Source organism: Staurois parvus, unplaced genomic scaffold (assembly GCF_062004578.1).
Source record: "Staurois parvus isolate SC_StPar_1 unplaced genomic scaffold, SC_StPar_1.0 ptg000192l, whole genome shotgun sequence".
In the NCBI taxonomy this organism is placed as follows: Eukaryota; Metazoa; Chordata; class Amphibia; order Anura; family Ranidae; genus Staurois; species Staurois parvus.
This window is the reverse complement of record NW_028317988.1, coordinates 7615562-7638706: the sequence shown is the minus strand read 5'-3', so window position 1 is coordinate 7638706 and position 23145 is coordinate 7615562. Positions and strand designations below refer to the sequence as shown.

Sequence of the window (23145 nt, the reverse complement as noted above, 5' to 3'; positions counted from 1 at the left end):
ATCACAGCTCACTACAACACAGCTCTGGGCTGGCCAAACACATTAAACCAATGGTAAAATCTCCTTTAGATTTAAAAACAAAATGTGTAGTTTGAGGGTCTAACTATCAATCTATTCAATCATACACAGCTGTTGCTAAAATTAAAAATATAATTCCATCTTGTAGTAATCATTATTATAAAGTAAAAGTAACGAATTATGAAAATGGCTAGCACTGTGATGTCCTTACCTTTGGTTTAGAGCATGGATACTGAAACAGATGGACCTTACAAAAGTCATCGGCCAAGGCAATAACCTTTCGGTTGTGAGATCGCACTAATGCATTGATATCTGTTCCATCTGATCCTTCTGGCCACACTCCTGGAAGGTGAGAAGAGGAGTTTTAACTTGTATCAATCACAAAGGCTTGCAAAGTCAAAGCAAATTATGGGTTACATTAAAGTAAACCTGTCTTGCAAGAAATATGAGGCTACAACTGCTGACCGTCTAAGGAAAATGTTGGTTATACTAACTTTTCTGGATCCAATACTTCCAAAGTCGCTAACCCAGAACAAGTATTAAGAAAGTTATAAAAAAAGGAGGTCCTTATCTGTATACATGCCCAAGGTTGGTAAGTCAATGTATGCAAGTTAAAGGGTCAGCATGACTGCCATGCACCTGGCATATCCAGGGGAGAAGTGAGAAATGGCAGCACCTAAGTTTCTCTACCGACATAATTTTTTTAAAGCCAGAGATTCACATCATTGTGTTTTAGAACACTGCTTTCCACACTTGTTATGCGGCTCATATCCTATTATATTTCCTGGAAAACCAGCACTCGACCCACATCTAATCAGCGCAGACAGCCATTGGCTGCCAGAACTGATCAATGTGTTCTGGTGGGGGGGGGGCTGTCCCCCTGTCAGTGTGACAATCTCCCTCACTGTGCTATTGTACTCTAAATTCACTTGTGTTAGTATGGCAATCTCTCTTTTTTTTTTCCAATCAACCCGCTGGGTTGAACACACACAAAAATAAAATAAAGCTCTAGTGTGTACCCAGCCTTACTGTTCTCTTTGTTGGAGATGAAGCTGCACCTGAGGACCTGCAGTGCCGGGATCTCCCTGCTTCTGTTTTATTCATCTGCTTTTTCTACACTCTTCTGCTGCCGCTTGATTATTCCTCATCAGAAGGACATCTCTGACATAAGGAAACACAGCCCTGCTTCTATCATGATGGCCACCTCCACATAGGGACACAGTGCAGAAGAAGGTTTGGTAAGTCAGTAATGGGGAAAGAGCAGCTGTAGGGGAGACCATAGTTGGCCCTTTGTCCTCTGCTTGCATTTTATTTGGTGCAGCTTGTGCAGTTTAGGTCCTCATCAAGGACACTTCTTATGACATAATTATTCCAATATTTAAAGAAAACAAATTAAAATTAATTTATCTCAACCCCTAAATTGCTAATTGCTGCTGTTCCTGATACGGTTAAATATCAGTAACACCACAAAAATGTGTGTATTTCTTTTCAGATTACTAGACTCCTGTGGTTTTTGTCTAATCAATATGTCTGTATGAAATACAGCTGATTTCTTGATCCAATTTGAAATGTAATAACATTTTCTGCAGGTCAGAAAATTACTATTTGCTCTGGGTCCCACAGACACTTTCTATAGTGAACCCTAAGGTATTCTGGATCATCAGCCAACCTTCAGCAATTGCACAATAGATCACAGGGATAAAAAGGAACATGAAAATAATTCATACTAACCAAAGACCTGAAATCCTAGCACACAAGTGTATGTTGCCCAGTCAATGTCTTTGCAGTCTGAACGATTCCGAATTAATTTACAACCACTTGGAATGTCCCCTGGCCACAACAAAACACACAGTTAACACACGGGAAAAAGTACAGTTACAAAGATGCAAAGAAAGAACACTGGAGAATGCTGTCCTTGTTATTCCACCCAACTCCAAGCTAGCAGGATTCAGTGTTGATGCCTGGCTTTTTTCACACAGCAAGGTCCTCTTACAGAAACCCAATGATTTCCAATTTGTGTTTGTTACCCTACCCTTGTAGTAAAATGTGATGCGTTTTAGAAAGCACCCCAAGAAAGTCAAGCAGCTGGAAGTAGGAACAACTGAGTGGCTGGGGTTCGGAGAGGCTACACCTGATGATTAATAGTGGGAGGGGGGCAGAAAAATGGCCCTATGAGGACAGATAATATATCCTCACCGATAAAATGTCTGCAATGAGCTTTTCCAAAAAGAAAAAAATAACATCCTGAGAAATATGTTACATCACAGGCCTGCCAAGGAATGCCTCAACTACTAACTTTTTTCTTTAAAGGGATATTGTTTTGTATGTATTTGCTTTATTTACTATAGTCAGGAATAAATAACCTATATGGGTCAAAAGCAAGGATACATATTTTGGATCCTGAAACATGAGTTTCTTTTCTGTGCCTTAATTGGAATTTATTTTAGCTGCCCCAATCAGGATTAGAAAATAAAGATTAAATGTTGTTATACTGTAATCTCTGTCAGACCAATATTGCAATATACTTGCTTAAATGCCTGTGTGGATGTGATTATGTTGGGGAGACTAGAGAAAGTAAAAGATCGCTTTGCTAGATAGAAACAAACAGTCTATTAGGGATAAGCTTGTGCAATTACCTATTGCCCATCATTTTCTGGAACATGCACATTCGCCTGAGCAATTAAAAGTTACAGTAATTGAATATGGATGTATCTAAAAAATATGAGGGGGAAACAGAGAACGGACACTAAGGGCCAGTTCACACCACAAAAACACACTCCAGATGCATTCCTGATACATTTTTTCTTACAGTTCCCACCACACTCCATTCTGGTGTAGTTTGTTATGTTCCAGAACAGTTCTATGCAGAAAAAAAATGCAGCATGTTCTACTTTTTTTCTGCACCGGAACTGACTGGACTAGTGTGAACTGGGGCCATGGGAATACATGGAAAACACTGTGCATGTATTTTTGATGCAGAAAAAAAGCACACTAGACTGCATCTAATGTGAACTAGCCCTAAAGAAAGAAAAAAAAGATTTTTTTTTTTGGATTGAGCATCTGAACACTTTACAACCTTGTGGTTTAAATTCTGATTTTAAGTTACCACTTGGTTCTCTAAATAGGATATATGAGGGATGCTTTATTGATATCATTTGGTTTAAATATACTCCTTTTTTATTTAATTATACTTTTTAGTTTTTTTTGGGATAACTTGTATTTGGCTGTGCAAAATTATAGGTTTCGAGAAAGTATACATTTTTCTCCATTGGGTTAAGCTATCCTGACAAAGTTTCCTAAGATTCATGTCTTTTGTATAACTATGTAATTACTGATATCAAGTTTCTACGTTTCCTACCTGAGAGTCGGTTCACACCAGAAGGCGGTGCAGGATAGGCACGTTCTGTACACTTCCCGCACTGCGTTTGAACACACTGGCCTTGCAATCTGGATTAAGGTACCAGTGTATTGTTATCAGCTCTCCAAATACAGATCTTAAATGCAGTGAGTTTGCGGTCAACAAATCACATGCTACTGCAGTACTATGGTTTGGTGCAGTGCATTTTTAAATGTAGTAGTAGTAGTAGTAGTAGTTAAAAGCACTACTTTTTGTGCGGTCCACTGTGTTTTTTGGCACAATTGCGGGTTCAAACCCACATGGTCCTGTGCAATCCCGGTGTAAACCAGCCCTGAGGAAAAGCCCAAAAGCATGTATTTATACGAAACACATTTTGAGTGCTGCAACCATGGACTTGGATTATATATATATATATATATATATATATATATATATATATATATACATATACATACATATACAAAAATGTATTTATTAGGGAAGCAAAAACCTCATCTATGGCCAGTTTAGGAAATTCTACATGCTAATAATAATAATAATGGTTGGGTTCTTCCATGTAAATATTTTAAACTACAGCAGACTAAACTAAGAGCGACACAAGAACATCACTTATAAAAAAAAACAAAAAAGTACTTGCACATAAATTGATCTTTTTTTAGTAAAGTAAAAGTTCTTTATTTTGGTACTTACAGTATAATATTTCATAGTCTCCTGAGTTTGACATTATGTATTTGTTGTCTGGGGACCAGTCAAGGTGTGTAATATAACTGGAATGTCCCTGAAAGTGGGAAAGAAAAGACATTGTATTAGTATCTTTAATACAAGTGTACAACAAAGTGCATGCAAAGGCATTTAATTCAAATAGAAAATATGCTATACTTACCTGCTCTGTGCAATGGCATTACACAAAGTGGCCCTTTACCTCATTCTTCTGGAGTTCCTCACCGGTGTTCTCTGCTTTTCCTCTCCTGCGGGTACCCTCTCACCAAGCTGTGTGCTATGGAGGCACCTGTGCGGGCGTGCTCCTGAGCCAACTGTGGGTCCAAAAACACACACAGCACAGCTTGGCCACACCCACCGCACAGGATTTGATTGACAGTTCGCTGCCTCATTCCTCTGCTATCAGTATTATTCACTTCTGATGTGCTTTCCTGACACCAAGAGAAAAATGGTGACAGGAGAGGGCACAGCCTGTAATTGACAGCCCCACCTCTGTTCCTGTGTGCTGTGTGGAGGGGGTGTGTCCAGAGGCAGACTGACAACTCATGGGGATCATGGGGCCCCTGTATCCTCACCCACACTCAAACCACACCCAAAATAGCCTATAAAAAGGTACTAGGGCATCTCATGGGGCCCCCTACTGACCCTGGGTCCTCTGGCAGTGCCGCCCCTGGGTGTGTCCCTTCCTTTCAACCAGCTCTCCTCACTGATGTTAACTGCAGCTCTCCGCCCCCTGCTTTTCAGAGCTGACAGATGCTGTGGCAATTCTGCACTTTGAATGGATGTAGGGGAAAGATGGCCGTAGATAAATAGGTACAACTTATTCAGGATGATTTGTTTCATCGCTGCATATCACCTGGAGCCAGTCACTTCACTGAGTATATGTAAGGGTTTACAACCAATTTAATGCACAGAACGCATTAAGGTAAAAAAACGTTTGACTTAAGAATCATTTTAAGCTGTCAGGGACACATTTAAACATTTTGACAAACAGGCATGAGAGTGTATTTTTAGGGAAAAAAAATTCTGCAAAGTTTTCAACTTTTAGAAAACAAAAGGAAAAGTAGGCACTGAGACATACCTCAAGAAGGTACAGATTGTTGATAAGTAGTTAGAGGGTTTAAAGGTAAAGTTCACCTTTTTACCAAAAATAGTAAAAATGCCAATTTCTTTGCAGGTAAAAAAAGTGCATATGTTATTTTTGGTTGCAGGCCATGGCACCAGCGATGCCATGCAGGTCTCCTGCAGATTTGTCAGTATATATTTCTGCCTGCATGGGATGTATGAGCAAGCAGATATACTGACAGGAAAATCAATGCACTACCACGGCGCTTCATAGTGCAGTGTTAGTTCATTGAGAACTACAAGCTGACAGCCACTAAGGCTGCTAGGAATTGTAGTTTCTCATTCACAGAGGACTGTGAATGAGTAATGAAGCTGGGCGGGAGGAGCCCTGCATGGCTGTTTTTTTTTTTAATTTGACAGCTAGCAGAGGGAGAAAAGATCCCATTAGCTGTCAAAGCGATGCATTCATAACATCTTACACCCTGAATATGGGTGTAACATGACACACGTTATGAAAGGTGAACTTATATTTTAATACATGCAATAGTAATGAAATCTTACTGAGTGTGTCTGAGAAGACACATGGTAGAGGAGGAATTGTGCACTAAGCCCACAGAAGACCTACTGCTCATGCAGCTACACACAGGCATAAATGTATAAATTTACAACATTGTTATTTAAAAAAAACAAAAAAGTACATCAGCTTAATAAAAGGGGATGCCTGTGGTCTGGGCATAGAAGGGCCCTCTCTTTCAATACTCTTCTGTAAAGGAACAAGAAAAAGAAAAAAAGATACCTAAAGTGCACGTGCCTTGGCTATGAACTAAACTATGGACAAAGTTTTTTTTAGTCAGACTTCTTTTGTGGGTCACAAGAGTGCACTTACTTTTGCTTTTCTGTGACCCAGAATCAGAATAAAGCCCGTTGTCAACTGGCGTCACAGAGCCACTTCAGGTTCTGGATGGATCCCGACCATATTGTTGGGATCCAACCCCGCTGCCTGATTGACAGCTGGCTCTGCCTTTTAACACCCCCTCTCCAGCCCAGCACTCCAGTGAGTACTGGAGGGGCAGATTGGAGAGCAGGTGACTGATAGACAAAATAAAAAAGGGGGGGCAGCGTGCCCCCTTTTGCATCACCTTCATCACCAACCTATGTATCAGAAGCCAGATTAACCAAAAGTAAAAAAAAAAAAAAAAAAAAAAAAAAAAAAAAAAAGGCGTGGTCATGCCTGATCCTCCTTGAAATGCCATAATTCCCATATTTTATTTTGAATCTCTAGAGTATCACATAATCTAGCAGTGAGCTCTTCCATACGTTCTGCATCTTTGATTCCACTGTATAAAGCAGTATATGATGGGGGTTCTCTTTTTTTCCCATAGACTGTGATGAGTCACCTCGCATCAATTTTTTATTGGACTTGGAGTCGATGAGTTCAACCCCAAAAGGAACAATAAGTGCTGTAATAGTTGATGTACTGATTTCCAAAATGGTTCCACATGAGAGTATTACCACGAGATATGGAAAAAGAGAACCTTGGTCCCTTTGGCATCTCCAACAGTGATCACTGCTAGTGGGAAAGATAGCATGGAGGAGGTCAGGAGTCATATACCAAAAGCAAAGTATTTTATAGGAGTTTCTTTATAAAAAGAGTACAAATGGAGCTCTTGGATGCCTGAGACCAGACAACCTGTCATGCTTCTGGGGATAGTTCCTCACCCAGGATCCTTTCCCACTTAAGCATATACGAATGCTTCCCATTGGTCTATATAGGATAAGCACTCAAAATTTTATAAATATTTGAAATAAGCACTTTCTGGGAAGGACCTGCAAGAATTACTCACTCAAAAGAAGTCAGTTTGGAAAATTGTAGGGAAGGGGCAATGGTTTGAGCATAGTGGTGGATCTGCAAGTACCTCTAAAATACCAGGTTTGGTAGATTAAATCGGTCTTTCAGCAATTCAAAAGGTAAAAGTTTGTGAGTCCTGGGATCAACCAGGGGGCCTTAATGAAAAAAAGTTTCCTGCTCATCCAGGGAGAAGACATCTGAAAGGTTAGACTATCTGGCACTCAGGGATTAAAGAGAAAATCAGTAATTAAAGATGCTGGAGACATAAGATTGTGTTTTCATTTCATTGTCTTCCCCAGGTTACGAAGGAGTGACATCATATGAGAGAGTTTAGAGAAGTCTACCTCTGCATTCGCATTCCAGAGAAGATTATTGGGATGTATAGATGCTAGCCAAAGTTTTTAAATTTCCGTCCGTGATTATAAGTGTGTAGGGTAGACCATGAGGCCACAGCACACAATTGAGTAGCATGGTAGTATCTTAAATTCGGAAACGCAAGGCCACCATCATTCCGCGAAGAGAATTGTTCGAGAATTCTATGTCTTGTGTAGTTCCAAACATAATTCAACAGATCTGTTGGTAACCTTTTTAAGATATCAGGCTGCAATCAAGATTTGTACTGTTTTGAGACACTACCAAAGGTTGGGGAGAATATTAATTTTGATTGATAGACAGCGACCAAATAGAGAGATGCGATAGTTTTCCCATTGTAAAAAAGTCATGCAAATTTGTTTAAATACCGGTTGAAAGTTTTCTCTAAATAGAGTTGCATTTGATGGGGCGATATAAACCCACAGTATTTTATTGTGGTGGATTTCACGTATAAGGGAAACAAGTCGAGAAATGATGGACCTCAGGTGCAGGAATATTGAGTGGAAGGGCTTCTGATTTAGTAGGATTGTTTTTTAACCCAATAAAGCACAGCACGGCCACGTTCCGGTGCTTCTGGATGTGAAAGGGATTTTTGTTCACTTGATTTCACATTTGAGACTATTTCACTATTTATTGTTATGTGTTCATTATTTAAACATGTTTTTCATGTCATATAGCATACATTGAGGCAGCGCTCCGGCTATATTGTTTATTATGTTGTTAAGGTTGCACCTTTACAGGAGCAGCAGCCCAGAGATTGTTTAATATTGAGTGTACACTATTGATTGGTGTGCCCTCAGCGCAGGTGATCATTATCTATCATTCTTGGACTACCTAGGGTAGACTATTCTCTGCAGCTATGGATGTTTATAATTTTTTTTACCAGTAGAATTGTTAATATTCTCACATTCTAATTTTGATTTAGAAGGAAATGTTAAGTTATTGAAACACAAATCAGATAAACAAATTAGGACTTGGTGGGATATTGTCACTTTGGAAAAATAAATTAAGGATAACATTACATCAAGGAGACTCAGGTAGGACAAGGTTTCTAATGATGGATTGGAAATGAAAGAAATTGAGGAACAATGGTTTCAGTTTTTTAACACCAGTAAGAAAAGGCTTATGGTTGTAATTATTGCTAAGAGAAGGAATAAACTTAAAATGATTGAGGGGAAGATCCATAATTAAAAAATAAATTAGAAACAGCAGCCAACCCTAAGGAATACAAGGAGAAGATGGCACACATACAGGAATGTTTCCAAAACAGATAAGGACACACAGAAGAATAAATCTAGGAAATACTTGAGAGACATAAAATATTACAACAAGGTATTGTTTACAAGTGGCAAGAAGAGGGTACTGTGGAAGAGGTAAGTTCCAGGGATGTGTCTATGGATAGGGAGATGACTTCTTATGCCAATCATTCTAAGCAAAAAACCCCTACAAAAGGTCATACCATAAAAGGAAATCCCAACTATGGAGTACGAGATAAGGCCCAAGGGAATGCCCAATGTACACCTAAGACTAATCATTCTGTGAGATATAATGTTCATGTCCAAAATAGATATGATCCATTGAGGCAAAACTCTGCTTTTGGCTCTCCACACAGACCATCATATACACCCCCTTATAGACAGTCTGGCCCGCCCCCCTGAACCATACACCTCATGTAGGCGACTCCTATTCAGGAGGACGTAGGGAGGGTTTTCAAGAGAGGGGCTATGGAGGCCCACCATGGAGGGACAGCAAGGGCCCGACAGGAAGGGGAGGATACTTTGTACACCACAGGGGACCTCCACTTTATTGGAAGCGGATAGAATACAACCATGCCCAAAACCATACAAGAAATATAGAGGATGTAGAGGAGGTAAGAGGGAAAAAAAAAGATCTAACTAAGTGATGCCACATTTACACCAGAGGAAATGGAAGTATTAAACTTCGGCCTTAAATATGCCCCACCCAGAAACAGATAAATTTAATGTATACATGGATTTGCAGAAGTTTATAGGAAAACAATCTCAAAAAGTTTTTTTTTCTACTGGAAAAGGTGAGCCCAGAAGAAACTTACTATACACAGTGGGTTGAGGAATCGATTCACTTTTAACCCTAAATCTACCAGTAATCAGTGTTTGGATGTAGTTCAGTTGATGCTGGAACAAGAAATAGATCAAACAGAAGTTAACCCTATTAGGGGGACTAAGAAAATCAATTAAGGCATAAATGAACTGGAAAATAGGAAAAATATCATCATCAGACCAGCCAATCAGAGGGGGCGCGTATAGTGGTCCTTAACAAGAACGATTATATGAGGGAACTAAACCAATTGGTTCAGGATAAAGAGACCTATAAAAGATTGGTAGGAGACCGTAGAAACAAACTAAAGGTTAAATTAAAGAAATTAGACAAATAGGAACAGAAGGAGGGTATTTTGAACAACAAAGAAGCCAAAATAGGTTGTTCCTGAAGCACCAAAAACGTCTATCATATACCAAGTGCCCAAAATCCATAAAAGTATTAAGGATCCACCAGGGAGACCTATAATTAATGGTGTAGGGTCACTCTTCTCTAGGGTAGGGGAGTATTTGGACCATTTTTTGCAGCCCATAGCTACCCATCATACCTCAAAGATAGTAAAGGTTTAATCAAACGGTTAAAGAACAAATTAATGACAACTGTATACTAGCTAGCATAGATGTCAACTCATTGTACACTAACATCAAACAAAAGGATGCTTTGACTGCTATAGAGTGGGCTCTAGAGACACTTCAATGAAACACAAATAGCCTTCATGTTGGAACTTTTGTATTTGGCCATGAAGGGCAACTATTATTGGCATGATGGACATCTTTATGCACAGACAAAAGGAGTAGCCATGGGTGCTAAATATGTACACACTGTAGCAATCATTTTTATGAGTAAATGGGAAACAGATTCCATCTTCTCCCATAATAGGAAGGAATTGTTAATGTACAAAAGATACATTGATGATATTTTCGTGTTGTGAGAAGGAACGGAAAAAACATTATTGGAATTTTTGAAAGAGATAAATAAGAACAGATATGGTATTTCATTTATGGCTACACATAGCAACACATCGGTTAATTATTTGAATTTTGAAATTGTGAGTAAGGGAGATAAACTTTATACCCGTACTTTCTTTAAAGCCACGGACCGAAACGGCTATATCCCCACAAACAGTGGACATCACCCCGGTTGGTTGGGAGCTATTCCCAAAGGTCAGATGATTAGAATCAAGAGAAATTGTGATCTAGAAGCAGACTTTGAGATGCAGGTAGACATTTTGTTGGATAGATTTAGACAGAAAGGGTACAAAAAAATCTAAGCTTGAAAAAAATTAAGGAAGGGGTCAAAAAGATGGATAGAGGAGAACTATTAAAAACTTCCAAAAAACAAAAGATTATTGCATGACCTTCTGTACCATGTATACAGACAGTATAAACAAACTGAAAGGGCATTAAATAAGCATTGGCCTATTTTGAGGAAGGACCAAACATTAGCCAAGGTTCTCTCTAAATGCCCACAGGTCCTTTATAAACGCTTACCCACATTGAGAGATAGCATCGTTAAAAGTGTCCCTGATCCACCTACTAAAAGGATCACCTTTCTGGACCAAACGGGTTTCTACAAATGTGTTATATGTAGAACCTGCAAGCAGGGCCATAGAAAGATCACCCATTTTCAATCCAATATCTCAGGTAGGAGATATGAAATTAAAAAAGTTTATTACATGCACCACAACACATGTTACGTATCTCCTTGAATGCAGCTGTGGACTCCAATATGTGGGTAGGACCACTAGGGAACTCAGGGTCAGACTCAGAGAACATGTTAGCAATATCAAAGAGGGCTTTCTCCATTATAGCTCTTCCAATCATTTTAGAACACACCACAATAAGGATCCTACGCCACTTAAATTTTGTGGCATAGATAGGGTTGAGAAACATTGGCGTGGGACCAACATGAGGCAAACCATCTCGAGAAATGAATCCCAGTGGATTTACCATTTGAACACTTTAGTTCCCAGGGGCCTCAATATCGAGATGGATGTCAATTGCTTTATTACTAATTTTTAGTTTAATTTATCTTAATATATTTTATATCTTATATTATGATCCACATTCAGTTTTTATATGTTATGTTTAGTTATTTATTACACACACGGTTTCAGGTATTTGGTGCATATTGAGCTTAGAATGCGATGGTATGACCTCTTTTTAACAGCAGGGGGCTCCACCATTATTTTCATTATTATGTTATAGCGCTTAGCGGATGTCCTTGCATTATGTGTATGGGCAATACATCTTAGTATGTTATACACTGTTATTTGCGGGACTTAGAGGTTTATTTTTCAAATTCCCCAGTCTGCAAAATGCAGTAGTCTACTGTATTATATATCAGAGAGAGTACCAAAATGACGGAGGACTGACTTGCGGTCCTCGGACACTTTCGGTTTCTTGTTGGGGGTACCAAGATGGTTGACGCTATACATTCGGTCGAACTACTCATGGACTGGGTGTAGGAGGTGGAGATTTATCATATAAATGTATTCACCTATCACCACGGATCTATGCCTCTGAGGATGCCCAGTGGGAGGGGGCGAAATGCATCAGGCAGGGACGTGGTGATACTAAGCTTAGGAGCTTTGTGGAATACTAGCGACCTACTATTGTACACTTGGAGATTCATGCCTATTGTATCTGGAAACATGTGAGTGCAATATCAGTGTGTCTGCTTTTACTAAGAAATGGAACTACACTATTTTGGATTCCTCTCTCCATTATTTACATGTATATATCTATCGGCTCTACATCTGAATCACTGGGAATGACAAGCAACATTTAATCAGGAGTACAAGCTCCAGCATGACTTCCAATGCCCCACCAAAAGCGTGAAAGACTCTTATTTCACCATAAGAGTCCATTAAAGTTGGTGAGCGAGAGGGCACACAGGGACTTATTACCTTCTGGATGTGAAAGGGATTTTTGTTCACTTGATTTCACATTTGGGACTTTATTTCACTATTTATTGTTATGTGTTCATTATATAAGCATGTTTTCCATGTCATAACATACATTGAGACAGTGCTCTTGCTATTTTGTGTATTATACTAAATGCTAATTCGGTAACGTGATCCTGGTTTGTGTAAGGGTCGAAATAATGTCTTCTGCAAAAAGCTAAATTTTAAAAACCCTACTTCTAACAAAAATACCATGGATATTTGGATCCTTACGGATGTGGGCGGCTAACGGTTCCACACAAAGCGCATATCACAGCGGTGACTATGGACAACCTTGTCTTGTACCATTTGAAATATCAAATGGGAACGAAATGGCATAGGGTGTTTTGATCTGTGGTAGGGTTGCAGTATAGATGTTTGATTGCGCTCAGAAATGGACCCTTAAAATACATATTTTGAAGTTTTATCAAAAAGAAAAGGCGTTTAAACATCTTGTATTATTCAGTGTATAATCTCAGTACAAGAGACTCCGTCCCTTCCCTATTTGCTACATCAATTAAATCGATTACTCGTCTGATATTGTCACCTGGCTGGCAAAAAGGTACAAAACCCACCTGATTTTTGTGGATCAGTGAAGGAATGGATAGAATTTAAGAGTATCGAAAGAAGTTCAATAAAAATTTTCAAATCACAGTTTAACAAAGTTATGGGCCTATAATTAATGCACAGGGCAAGGTCCGTACCAGGTTTTGGAACCAGGGTAAAAAAGGACCGCTGCATATCCAGGGGTATATGGGCATTATGTAAAAAAACACTGAAGGGACAGCATATGGGGAAATATTGGGAGAAAAGTTTTATAATATCCATGAGGTAGGCCATCTGGGCCTGAAGCCTTATTAGTAGGTAATGATTTAAACGGTCAATTCAATTTCTTGCCTTGTAAAAGGGGCATTAACTGACTGAAGGTCTCAGGATGAAAGCTTAGGAATATTGCTTTGCATAATATATTGCTGCATACGATCCAGGGGATCATGGGTGGGGGGATGAGGAATAACAGGGTAATTAAATAAAGAAGAATAAAATTCCTTAAAAGTCCTAACCACATTTGATGGGTGAGAAAGCAGGTGAACATCTTTGTCAATGGGGTGAGGGGGAAGCTGAACTTTAGCTTTCAGTTTTCTTGCCAAGGGGGTATGAGCCTTATTAACTTTGTCATAGTATAACTGTATAAACAGGCCAAATTTTTTTCTACTTTTCTGAAAGCCAACTCTTTAAGAGTAGGCTGATTTTTTTTTTTTTTTTTTTCCAATAACCCCCATGCATCTCCTTTAAACTATATGCATGATGTTGGAGAAGGTTCTCTTTAACTGCATGCAAAAAAACTGTTAGGTTAGCACATGTAAAATGGCACAAGCATACAACTGGTCTCCAATTGAGACGCTGTTTTAGAACAACTATTTTATGTGGGCTGTTCTGACAACAGGACTACATTAAGAGCAGCATCCACTGGTGTTGGTATCCTTCCCAGGAGGGACGCCAATGCAGGAGACAACAGAACGAAGGGTGAGTGAGATAGGGTAGGGAACACAGACAAAATGTACTGCTGCACTGGTACGTACAACATTCTTCTATGGCCCCTATGAATTCCTGAGGTACATGAAGCTCTGACCAGGTAGCTCCATGGAAAAGGGGAACAAACATACAATGAAGCATGTTCAAGAGGGCACAGAAGACACCCTGCAATATCTGTCAATTCGGCTGTCACCCAGGAAGTCACATACCAGTTATGCTGGCTGAGTTCTTTGTTTCCTTCAGAAAAGGCTGCCAGATTGACTTAAAATGAGCCCATCAGGGAGTATAAGTCAATAACATCAAAAGTGATCCCTGACAGTAGGCACGATTTGTTATCTACTGCATTTAGTAACCAGAAAAGATTTTAACATGGACAAAATCGGCTGTGTACAAGTACCAAGGCAATCTTCATGGCTATTTATTACCTGAATGGATATCTGTTGGTTTTCTTTTTTGTTTACAAACGATTTTATTGTACATGAGTAGACAGTAAAACAACAGCACACTTTAAAAGTGATATTGTCAGCAAAAACAAGGCACTTTTGAAAAGTACAATACATAAAAGTATATTAACATAACAAAGAAGATAAGAAAAAAAGAGGAAGTTACAAGTGCATGAAGTACGTAAACGACAAAGTAGGTTAGGTGATACACCTGTCAATAGTACATGCCAGCCAACTTTTACTGGGGATGTTATTAAGCATGTAATAAGTGTCTGCAATCTCTCCATGACTCCCATTTTTTATCGTATAAGTGCATCTTATCCAGTAGGGTGTAATGAATGCGTTCCATAAGCATTACAGTGTCAATTCTGTGTAAAACGGAGTCCAAGGGTACAACATTGGACCTCCAATGTAGGGCAATAGACCATAAAGTGGCAATACATAATGTGTGTATCAATCTCAGATTGGCATCAGAGACCCCTGGGATATGGGCCCCCAATAAACAGGTCTGCATGGACAATCGTAGCGGGGCACCCGACAATAAGGCAGCGACCTCAGAAATCCTACGCCAGATCAAAGATATGGTCGGGCAATCCCAAAATATATGAACCAAAGTACCCGTGCAGTCACAGCCCCGAAAACACAGAGGGGACGTTTGTGGAAACAGTACATGTAGTCTTGACGGGGTATAATACCATCTGGTTAGAACTTTAAGGGCCGTCTCACGAACCGAAAGAGATCTAGAGCTCTTGCATATATTATCCACCATGGAATCCCAATCCTCATCCGAAAAAGTGACGCCACAATCCTCCTCCCATTTTCGTCTGTACAAAGGGGGAGCATGAAAAAGACAGATCAAAAATTGGTGATAAAGATTTGAGATAAGACCCCTACCCCTGGGAGAGTCACGGCTGATACGTTCAAAAAAGGAAATCGGAGAGGATGGGGTAAGGCCAAAGTGCGCCTTAAAAAAGTGCCTAATCTGTCTATAACGAAGGTACTCACGAAGAGGAACATCAAATAACACGCGCAGCATATCAAAGGTAATATAAGATCTCCTCTTTGGAAATCAGATAATCTGATAAAAGATCGATCATACCACCAACGAAACATATGAGGGGAAGAAAAGGCTACAACAAAAGTAGGATCCCCAAAAAATGACACACCTGGGGGAATAGGAGAGACTAAACCCAATTTAGATTTGTGTTTGGACCAAAGCGTCAGTGAGTGAGTCACTATGGAGTTATGAAAAACAGTCGATCGGGGGGAGATGTTAGACCATAAAATTCCCGGTAAATAAAAAGGACGTATCGACTGAGACTCAAACTTGATCCACGGATTTGAGAGTTAATAGTAGCCCATTGTGACAATTGCGCAAAACGAGCCGAGAGATAATATAGCCAAAAGTTAGGAAGACCGAGACCTCCCGACCGTTGTGAGCGATACAAAATGGATGAGGCAAAACGTGGATGCTTATTTCCCCAAATAAAATTATTAATAGTCCGCTGAAAATGATCCAAAAACGTTTTTGAGACCGGAACTGGAAGTGCTCTAAAAAGATAAAGCAATTTGGGCAAAATATTCATTTTAACCGCCGTGACTCTACCCAGAAAGGAGATATGATAACCGTGCCAGATCTTCAGTAGAGTAGAGAGACGCGATACACATGGTGGATAATTAGCCGCAAATATATCCGAGTATCTGGGAGTGAGGTTAATCCCCAGATAGGATATCCTGTCCTTGACCCAGCGAAATGGGAAAGAACTACGGAGAGATGCACTTAGGGAGTCAGGAACATTAACAGGCATGACCACAGATTTGGTAAAATTAACGGTGAGACCTGACACTTTGGCAAAATCGTTCAATACAGCACACAAGTTAGGTAAAGAAGTCAACGGGTTAGTAATAAAAAGCATAACATCATCAGCATACATGCTCAGCTTAAAATGTGAAACTAATAATGGGTAGCCAGAAATATCCGAATGGATATAAACAAGGCCTTTGATAGTGTTCTTGCGATTAAATCACAAACTCATCAACAGAACCGCTTTGGAATGTAAATTGGCGTCTTGAATAACATCTAGAGTGAGACGAATGTTATAAGTAATAAATCTGTCGGGAATAAAACCCGACTGGTCTGGAGAAACCAAAGAGGAGATGATAGGGGCCAACCGGTCCGCCAAAATACGGCTAAATATCTTTAGATCATTATTCATGACTGAGATCGGTCTATAGTTTTGTGGCAAACAGTGGTCCTTCTGTGGCTTGGGTATTAGAGACATGTTAGCCAATAACATCTCCTCAGGGAACTTACCCCCCTGCAAAACATCATTAAATAAAGTTATCAAGTATGGAGCCAATGTAGAGGCAAAATGTTTATAATAGCTAGCGGTAAATCCGTCAGGACCCGGTGCAGTAGAGCGCTTGAGCGCGCCTATCGCACATGTTATTTCCTCTAAAGTATCACCACCTTAATATCTAATGGGCATAATGGATATCACATCTCTAAAGCCCTATGGGTCATGATGTCCACAGACCGACACAACACCATCCTCATGCACTAAAGTGTTGAAAAAAAAGAAGACAAAAAACAATAGAGAGGAGAGTTGAAGAGCTCCTACAAATAAGAGGGTAACTGAAGAACATGGATCAGGCTGAAAATTTGTCATACCTGATAAAACAAAAAGTTCAAATATTAAGGGGCCAAATGGGCCCAAACCCTGTCTCCCTAAAACATGGAAAACGGAACTGCCACCCCTCAATCGGGCGGCGACACTTCCGGCCATGTCAGGAGGCAGGGTGGGGTAACGTGTCAAAGAGTTGTGAAACCATAAACCAATGGGTGCAATTAAGAGGGACCAAAGACCTTTGTTATACCTTGACTCGTCCAGCTATCAATGCAAGGCACACACATTACTCAGGATTATAAAATTAACATAGCAGTAACCATAGAAATACACATCCTGACAGCGTAAGATGTAAGAAACAAAATCCCTGTGTCTCAATTCTCGGTAAAGTCATAAAAGACAATAGGCAAGACCAAGGACTGTCAAACAATAGGTAACAGGCAAGTGAGAATGGACCTGTCAACCCGGATCCTGTCTGACTCTCCTATCTCTCCGTGGAGATGGGGTATGCCAAATGGGAGAGACACGAGGGGTGGAGGGTGGATGTTGAGGTGATGGGGCATCCGCTAGGCCCAGTTTGGCCAAGATTGCTCTACCTTCAGAAGGGGATGTAGCTATATATGTGCTCCCATTATGTGGAACAATCAACTTAAAGGGAAAGCCCCATTTGTAGCGGATACGAGCTGAGAACAGGACCGTTGTGACTTCTTTCATTTTTCTACGCTTCTCCAACGTGGCCGGGGAAACATCCGGAAAGATTTGTAAGACCGAGCCTTCAAAGGAGATCGTAGGGGTATTGCGAGCAGCTCTGAGTATTTCCTCTTTGGTCAAAAAGTCCCTCATGCACAGGACAATATCCCTAGGTGGCTTGTCAGTAGGAGGTTTAGGGCGCAGGGCTCTATGGATGCGGTCACAGGCAAAAGACCCAGGGTCACGATCCGGGAGGAGTGATTGAAATAATTTGGTCACGATTAAGGAGAGGTCAGACATAGACTCCGGGATTCCCCTGATTCGCAGATTATTCCTGCGATTGCGATTATCAAGGTCCTCCACCTGCGCCTGTAGTTGAAAAAAGGCCGTTTGTAAATGATCATGCTCTCTGGAAAGTTCACCATAGGCCAGGCTAAGTTCATCGTGTTTGGTTTCTAAGCGGTCTGTCCTAGAGCCCAGCGTGGCTATTTCCTGAGAGAGAACATTAGTGCTTTTATGAGGACTCTTCTTCGGGAGAGTCCCCTTGCCTAGTACTGAATGTCCGGCTTCGGCTTGGCATAGGGAACGGTGGTCCACCCGGCCTTTTGGTCAGGAGGACCAAGTGGGAACCTAGTCCCCGTCAGGAGCTTCGTGCCCCGGGGGATCAGGGACAGCGGTCCAAGCCCCTTTCGGGGTAGGACACAGCACACCCCTAAGTGCACGTTTTTCGTGTGGTGTTTTGCACTTGCACTTTTTTGCGGACACTTACGGGTTTTTTCGATATAGTTGCACGTTTGCGGACTTAAAAAAAAAAAAAAAAAAATTAGTGCTTTTATGCAATTCTGATTGAAATTTGGCGGCTAGTTTGGCGTACATAGATTCCAAGCAGGACTCCAAGTCTCCGTTTGTAAGTTGCTGTGTATTTTTACTGACCAAGGCCGATAAGGGAGCGGTGGTATCCTGTGTGGGATCGGACAGGGATGCTCGCTCTGTATTGACTGGAGACATGTTACAAAGCTCGTGTGCCTTAAGCAGGTATGTCGTGAGGGACTTCTGGGCTTGTCCCTTTTTTTTCTTTGTGGACGGCATACAGGGAGTCTCCTGGGGGTGATCAATTGAAAATAGGATAATGAATGGAGATTATAACCCCAGGGGACCTATAACGCCCAAAATAGGTTTAGGATTGTAGTTACATGAATGCGATTAGATCCATCTGCGAGAACATTATATTGTAAAGATAGTTAGCAAGCCATGGAAGGGTAGAGAGGACATAGATCACAGTAACACGCAGATATAGCACACCGGAGCAGGATGATGGCACCAGATCCCAACCTAGGACACAAGAGGGACAAGTGGGAAGCAGAGGACCTCCAACACCAAGCACAGGGCCCTCCAGGGAGACACTCCACGGGGCAATATTAAGGCCCCAGTAGGCCTCTGAGCCCAACAGGGGCCGTGGTTACGGGAGATGGCAGGCTCCGGGGTCAGCAACGTGAGGCCCACTCCCCAAGTCACTGTGGGGGGAGCTAATGATAAGAGGGCACCCGCATCCCCCACTCACTGTGACCAGATGGAGGCTCCAGACAGATGATGTAGGCCGCAGATGCCGCCGCCACCGCGGGAAGCAGCAAGGCTCAGCGGCGTCTCTCCCCCAGTCCCAGCAATGCAGAGGGCGCCGCGGATGTCCCCAGGCGATCTCCCACAGCCCGGATGGCAGCAGGTGCGGATGGGAGAGCTGATGGGTTCCGACTCCCCGGGATCGGGGATACTACCCGGGTCCTCCGCCGTCACTCCGTGATCCGCTGCCGCACGGATGGCAGCGGATTTAGAAGCTTGGCACCGGAGCTCCGGATTACGCGGCCGCTCCGGTCGCCATCTTGGACACGCCCCGGATATCTGTTGGTTTTCAAAGCCAGACACTGCAGTTACACGAGTAGATTAGCATATTGATCCATCTCCTTCCACTAATGATTTTGCTATGAATGAATACCTTTAGTCTGGATTCACACCACAACGTGGTGCAGGAAACCCATGTTCTGTGTGTGCTTCCTGCACTGCGTTCAAAACGTGCTGCGTGTACAATCTGTTTTAGATGTCAATAGATTCCTAATGACACCCCAAATGAAGATCATAAACGCAGTGCCTTTGCCTGGACCAGATCACACTGTAGCGCAATACCATACAACCTGGTTGCAGTACATTTTTAACCACTTTCTGTCCGCCCTATAGCAGAGGTACTGCTACAGGGCGGCAGGGCTGCACAAAATCACGTATATATATATATACATGATTTGAACTTAGGGGGAGGGGGCGCGCGCTCTGCCCTACCCGCACTGCTATTGGCGGCTAGGGATCTCAATCACCGATTCCCGGCCAGCACTCGGTGATCGTTGGATAAATTTGACAGGGGAGAGACCTGTGGATAAACGACACAGGTCTCTCTCCTGTTAGCATGGACATGCTGCTTTGCATCTCTCTGCACAGTAGAGAGACACAAAACAGCATACCTCCCTATTAAAACACAGCAAAACAACACACAGTTAACCCTTTGATCGCCCGGATGTTAACCCCTTTATGCCCAGTGTCATTAGTACAGTGTTAGTGCTTTTTATTAGCACTGATCATTGTATTCGTGTCACTGGGGATGTCAATGGCAGTTAGTCAGTTCCCACTCAGAATGCCTGCCACAGTCCAGTAATAAGTCTCTGATCGCCACCATTACTAGTATATAAAAAAAATTTAATAAAAACTCCAGTATATATACCGCCATTTGTAGATGCTATAACTTTCACATAAACAAATTAATTTACATATATTGTGATTTTTTTTTTTTTAGCAAAGACGTAGCAGAATATATTTTGGCCTAAATTTATGAATAAATTTGATTTTTGTTTTTAATTTTATTGGATATGTTTAACAGTTTTTTTTTTTTCAAAATGGTCAGTATTTTTTTATTTATAGTGCAAAAAATTTAAAAAACACAGAGGTGTTCAAATACTACCGAAGTAAAGTTCTATTTGTTGAAAAAAAATAAATGACACAGATAACATTTATGTACAGCGTTGCATGACCGCGCAATTGTCAGTTAAAGTAACACAGCGCCATAGCGCAAAAAATGGCCTGGTCAGGAAGAATCCTCTGGAGGGAAAGTGGTAAAAGTAGAACACGCACTACTTTGGGAGCGATCCAGTGTGATTTTACCCCATTCAAATGAATGAGCTGAAAATAACATTGTATTGAATCACATGGGAATGCAGAGTGCATTCCTATGTGATTCCTGGTGTGTACCAGCACTTGGAGCAAGCGCACATTGGCACATTCTGTTATAGTGTTCATCACCTATGATCAATCCATGATTAATTACTAGCAATTGCTACATATGCAGTTGCACATAGTATTAATCTCATAAACCTGGAACTGCTATTTAGCATTAGTGATTAGTTGGTGCTACACTTCATTGTTCCCTATTTGTAGCAACCACAAATTTTACTATGGGGCGATCATGGTGGTTTATTGCTATAGTAAGAAATGCCTGTGTGTTCCCACCAGGGGCGGACTGACAACTCATGGGGCCCCCGTGCAATAGGGGATCATGGGGCCCCTGTGTCCTTGCCCAAACTCAAAAAAGCCTATGAAAAAGGTACCAGGGGCATCTCATGGGGCCCCCTACTGACCCCAGGCCCTCGGGCAGTGCCCGAGTTTCCAAATGGTCAGTCCGCCCCTGGTTCCCACCTTTATAGAGCTTTGTATTTACTCAATGTTCCTCAATTGTTCTGTAAAGAGAACAGAGTTGAATATAGACTCTTGTACATTCTACTCACAGTGCATTTTCCGTATCTGCTATATTTTCTTCCATTCTCTGAGACATTGTAGAGGTAAATGAAATTGTCATGGGAACCCACCGCAAGCAACGTCCCGTCTGTTAGAAGACAAATATAAATCAATGAAAATGACACATGGAAAAATCACAAGAAATATGGTGAAACATCCTTGAGACCTTTTCCTGCCTCCACCATTGCTGTCCACTCTGGTATATCATGTGTTGTAGAGCGTAAAATGAAAGGCAAACTTCAGTCACACAATTTGCATATTAAAACACTTTGTTTACATGGTCCAACCCTCATGAATGTTTCTATTTCACCCCTTAAACCTGGCTGACTGTTACTTTTAATCTTTTGCACCTGGCTGCCTCAAAGTGTAATTCAATTTTTCACCAAGCCCTAATTCATCCCCTACACCTGGCTGCCATGTTAGCTCAAGTGATCTGTCTGCTGATTCCCTGCTCAGCAGAGCAGGTCCGTGTCCGATTCACTTATGCAGAGTGGACGTGGACACAGCCCGCTCTGCTCTATGGGCAGTCAGATGTATACAGGCCGGCTGTTCGTTTACACCCGATCCAATTGGAGGTAAACAACTGTAAACAGACACACATGGAGAATGAAAGGTCCAACTGGGTCTGCCTGAAAAATGGTCAGGTGGAACTGATTGAACCACTCGTGTGAAAGGAGTCCAATTAATTTTCTCCACCTGAATGTCATGTTAATTCTAATTCACGTTCTCCACTTGGCTGCCTTGTTAGATCTAATTTACCTTCTGTACCCGAGTGCCTTGTTAGTTCTGCTATATCGTCTTTTCCTGGCTGCCTAATTAGAATTAATTTTGTGCACCTGGCTGTCTCATAAGCTCGGATTCATCTTCTGCATTTGGTTAGATGCTGGTATCCTTATTTTCTGACTGGTCCTGAACATCAGAATGTGGTATCACCTTCTTTTAAACTGATATTAAAAGGTTTGTTTTGTTCATTAAAACAATTAACAAACATGTCATAATTACCTACTCTGTGCAATGGTTTTGCACAGAGCAGCCCCGATCCTCTTCTTGGGTCTCCCACTGGCATTCCTGGCTCCCCCCCCTTGACCAATGCCCCCAATATCAAGCCACTTGCTATGGGGGCACTGGTGCGTGCTTGCTCCTGAGCCCCACACTATGCATTTATAAGACACAGATGTGGCTGAGCCGCCCCCCCCCCCCCTCACTGGCTGTGATCCTAAGGAAGAGAGAACACCGACCGGCACCATCTGTAGGGCGAATGTCTCAACCTTACTAGAAGTCCAACTTATGGAGCAAGGCTTGGAACGCAGCCCTGCTCCTACTTCCAGTTCCACGGCCCTGCTCTCCACCCACTGGTCTTCAGGCAGACTAGCAGCAAACTCCATGGCGGCCCCGTCACCCAACAGGGGCGCACTGCTCATGAAATGCCGGCCAGCAATTCCCATACCTGCAAGAGCCACCTCACAGCTCGGTCCTCTTCTGGACAGACCTCCCCACTGCCCCGGAAGGATGCTCATCCCGGGAATGTCAGACACTCCTCCCCGATGCCTGGGCAGTTCCACTGCTTTGGGAACCCCTGGAATGGGTAAGTGACCCCGGCTACAGCCTGCCCTCTCCAG

General features: G+C 41.7%; 1 protein-coding gene across 6 annotated transcripts in view; it reads right to left on the bottom strand.

The window, feature by feature from the left end:
- EML4 (EMAP like 4) overlaps nt 1-23145 on the bottom strand; it is a 317947-nt gene that overhangs the window by 5584 nt on the left and 289218 nt on the right. For all 6 annotated transcript variants that reach the window (XM_089677831.1, XM_089677834.1, XM_089677836.1 and 3 more), the window contains 4 exons: nt 21517-21614; nt 4067-4154; nt 1750-1848; nt 230-360 (listed from right to left, as the gene is read on the bottom strand). In XM_089677831.1, coding sequence (XP_089533957.1) covers nt 230-360; nt 1750-1848; nt 4067-4154; nt 21517-21614 — 416 coding nt within the window. The remainder of the gene's footprint in view (nt 1-229; nt 361-1749; nt 1849-4066; nt 4155-21516; nt 21615-23145) is intronic.